Source organism: Austrofundulus limnaeus, unplaced genomic scaffold (assembly GCF_001266775.1).
Source record: "Austrofundulus limnaeus strain Quisiro unplaced genomic scaffold, Austrofundulus_limnaeus-1.0 Scaffold496, whole genome shotgun sequence".
NCBI classification, from domain to species: domain Eukaryota; kingdom Metazoa; phylum Chordata; class Actinopteri; order Cyprinodontiformes; family Rivulidae; genus Austrofundulus; species Austrofundulus limnaeus.
In genome coordinates, this window is record NW_013952898.1 from 25,993 (window position 1) to 29,852 (window position 3,860).

General features: G+C 38.4%; 1 protein-coding gene across 1 annotated transcript in view; it reads left to right on the forward strand.

The window, feature by feature from the left end:
* Positions 1–3,794, forward strand: part of LOC106530166 (regulator of G-protein signaling 17) — a gene marked incomplete at its 5' end in the record, with an annotated part of 26,079 nt that extends 22,285 nt beyond the window's left edge. The window contains 1 exon segment of the mRNA XM_014025748.1: positions 2,583–3,794. Within this exon segment, the coding sequence (XP_013881202.1) occupies positions 2,583–2,773 (191 nt within the window).
* Between the last annotated feature and the right edge of the window lie 66 nt (positions 3,795–3,860).

The window sequence follows — 3,860 nt, forward strand, 5'->3', positions numbered from 1 at the left end:
TTTTTTTTTTTGATACTTTCCTAACAGACAGACAAAATAAGACACACAGACATGACATAAGTGTTTGGTGGCAGGTGATAGACTGTAAATCCAAATAAACTAATAAACTACCAAGATTGATGCTATAAACAAAGAAAGTAAAAACAGCTGAACTTTTTCACTGAGTTACTGCATGCAGGGTTACCTCTACATGCAATTGATTGTGGCGTAACGCAAACACCAGAGGGAGACAGAGACAAGAGAGACAGACTATGACAGACGATTTTTAGAAACAGGACATGATTTGAGGATTTTTACTGATAATAGATTCTTTAAAACATGTTACAGAAGTAATAAAAAAGCAGGTTTATTTTGAATAAACATTACAAATGTGTTCATTCCTACAAAACTGTCAAATATATTCACAAAATACACTGAATTTCACATAAAACTGTTTCAGATTAGAATAAAATAAATAATGTTTTATAAATAAATTTCTGTTTCCTGCTATAAAGAAAAATCCTCCATCCATTCTGTCCTGGTTCCTAATCAGGCTCAGGGTGGGGGCTGGAGCCTGTCTCAGCTGCCTGTGGGTGAAGGCAGGGGACACCTGGACATGTCATTAAGATGTAATCAGGCAGTCAAATATTCACATATATGTACATTTATTACTATTTTAACTGAAGGTGAGTCGTGTAAATGTATCTTTGTATGAAACAAGTAGCTCTTTGTCTGACTCTGTACCTACGTATGTCTCAAAAAGATCAGTGACCCCTGTCCTACAACAATACTCACAGTTCATACTTTTGGTTTTAGAGATTGTAACAGACATTTTCTATTGGTGCAACAACTTTTTGTTCTGTGCTACAAACCCAGCAGCCTTTGTAGCACCAGTATGAGCTAAAGAAGTTACCGTACAGCCCTGTTTACTGTGACGCAGTTCTCTGAAGTTCTGAGGTAGACAGAAATAATAGTGATCTATACCGTGACACAGTTTTTTTTCAACCCTGGTCCTCAAGGCACACTGCCCTGCATGTTTTAGATGTTTACTTGCTTCAACACAGCCGATTTCAATTGATAACTGATTAGCAGGCTTTTGTTGAACTGCAGTCATCTGAATCAGGTGTGTCAAAGCAGGGAGACCTCTAAAACATGCAGGGCAGTGTGCATTGAGGACCAGGGTTGAAAAACACGGCTTGACACGTGTAATATTTAATGACTGAAACAAATCGAACTCTTTCATATTAAATTAAACCAGATTCACCCAGGCTAAAGTAGTGGAGGAGGTGAGTGAATGAGAGAAAGGTGGAGAGGCAGAGSAGGAGAGTCAAAACTTGTCCCCACCAGGCCGCAAAAACATGTACCCACACCCAGACAGCCCAGCACCATGGTTTAAAAAGCCCTAGAGGACATGTGTCAGACTCAAGGCCCATGGGCCAAATGTGGCCTTCTTTGGCAATTTATGTGGCCTGCAAGAACTTCAGAGGTGTGTTGCTTTAATGGTAGCACTGACTATTCTCTGGATTCAAAAGTAGTCAGCAAATACTGCTGTGTAAAATCTCCATTTACTTCCTTTTTTGCAGGCTACTTTTGCTGCAACCCAGTTKTACTGGAATGTGGGAACTTCCCACTTACAAGTCATAAATTTAAACTGAAACACCCCTCCAGTGGGAATTCCCTATCTGAAAGTGGGAGAGTTCCAAATTTAAGAATGTAGCAATTCAACACAATTTAACAGTGGTTAAAACTCACTTACTTTGACTTTTAAAGGCACAATGTGTAGGATTTTGTCAATTCTTTTAGCCGAAATTGAGATAATCACTAATGACAATAATAAAGCACATGTCTAATCATTGCGGACAAAGACCTTGTTTTATTATTTTTACCTTATAAAAAGCTGTTTATATCTCCATGGTCGCAGGTCGCCACTACAGGCAGCCACCATCTTGCACCGCCATCTTGTCTACGAAGGCTCATGAAGGACAAACTGCGGTGGCGGCGTCAAAAACGGTTTTAGTTGTAATACTATAAATGTAATATTTGTTGTCTGTCATTGTAGCTGGGATMATTTTACTTATTAAAGCTCATAATCTTACCACTTGAAACATCACTAGCCCTGAAGCTGCTGGTAGACATCGCAGTTGGAATTATCAAAGGTTTTTGACACCTGAGAGACACCGTAGCAACTCCTTAGTGTTTGGAAGCGGGGGGTGGGGGTGGGGGAAGGACCAGGGAGGATGATTCAACCACTAGATGTCGCTGAAAACAACAAATCCAACACACTGTGCCTTTAATAGTATTTTGATATTATTTATTTCACATTTAGTCAGTTGTACACATAGTACTTTTTAGTGTTTATAAGAGGACGTGTTAAAACATTGTTTCTATGCAGGAAATACCAGGTAGAGCTCAGTGTTTGTTAGCGGTTCTCAGCCATAGCAATGAAACAAGGTACATGATGTTTCCTGCTTAGTTAAACAATGTTGAAGTTAATTACACCACATTGCTCATGGGGCCCTTGGTGAAAATGCGTTTGACACCCCTGGAACTGGTTCATTACAGTTTAGTTTCTCAAAAAGTCGTCTGTCTGTCTGTTTCCTTTCAGGTGAGTCTGGATGCCCGGGTTCGAGAAGTGATTAATAAAAAGATGCGGGATCCGACACCACACATGTTTGAAGATGCCCAGTTACAGATCTACACACTGATGCACAGAGACTCCTACCCACGGTTCATCTCCTCCAACGTCTACAAGTCTCTCATCAATGGTGGCTCCCGAACCTCCTCAGAATCCTAGTCCCTCACCTCCTCCGCATCTAAAACTCTACAGAAATGGTCACATGTTCCCAGTGGCTCCTTCTTTCCCCTTCATTTTCAACATACTGCCAGGGTTATATTTTATTAACTTTTTTTTTCTCAAACCAGCAGTTTGCCTTTATACCTTTTTTTGTTCTTTTTTATTCGTTCTTTAACGTACTGTTTCCAAACATTTTTTAGTCTTCGGGAAAGTAAAAAGGCTAAAATTCTTGAAGGGATGCATATTGCCTGCTGCCATTCCTGCCAGAGTTTCAAACTAAAAACAATATTAAACACAGTCTCATGCAACACTGCAAGATGTCACACTCAGAACGCACGTTATAAGTATCTTAGCTGCTGCCATGAGAAAGTTTAGCTCAACGTGTAAAACTAACTGAGTTAGAGACAATAATGTTTCTACAAGCACTTAGCTGTGGTGGCCRTCTTAAATAGAGTTAACGCCATAAATCAATCAGCTCCAGATGAACGTCCAGAATTCTTTTCCTGAAAGTTTCAGGAATGATTATTTTCTGAAGGTTTCCTTGAAATCCATCCAGTGGTTCATGAGATATTTTGCTAAAAGTCAGATTACTTTATCATCTTTGGCGGCAGGCAGTAACCATTAGTTAAAAGTTAGAAATAAAATAAAAACTGTTGATCATGTTTTATGGCTGTAAATATTTTAAATCAAACATTTTGTTTTAGTTAAATCAGAGATTTGTCACCTATTTGTTTACAGGTCAGCACATTTTAGTTTTTGTAACTTATTAATGAATGATTGTTTTGTTTTGTTTTTTCAGGGCTCCAAAATGTAGTCATTTACAGGTGATGCTGTATATTCGTTCAGTCGAGTCCTGTTTTTGTCTTTTTTTTTTCTGTTTTTGTTTCTCACAGCAACAGTTCCTTCACTAAGAGCAAGGAATCATGGGATATTTATGTATTTATGCTCTGCTGTCTGGAAGCAAATCATTATCAGTCAGCTTTGAATTTTAACAAAACATAAATAAAACAAATCAAAATTTTTCTGTAGTGAATTCTCTACTGCACGTATTTGAAGTTTTTGCCTTTAGATTTAACTACTTATATAT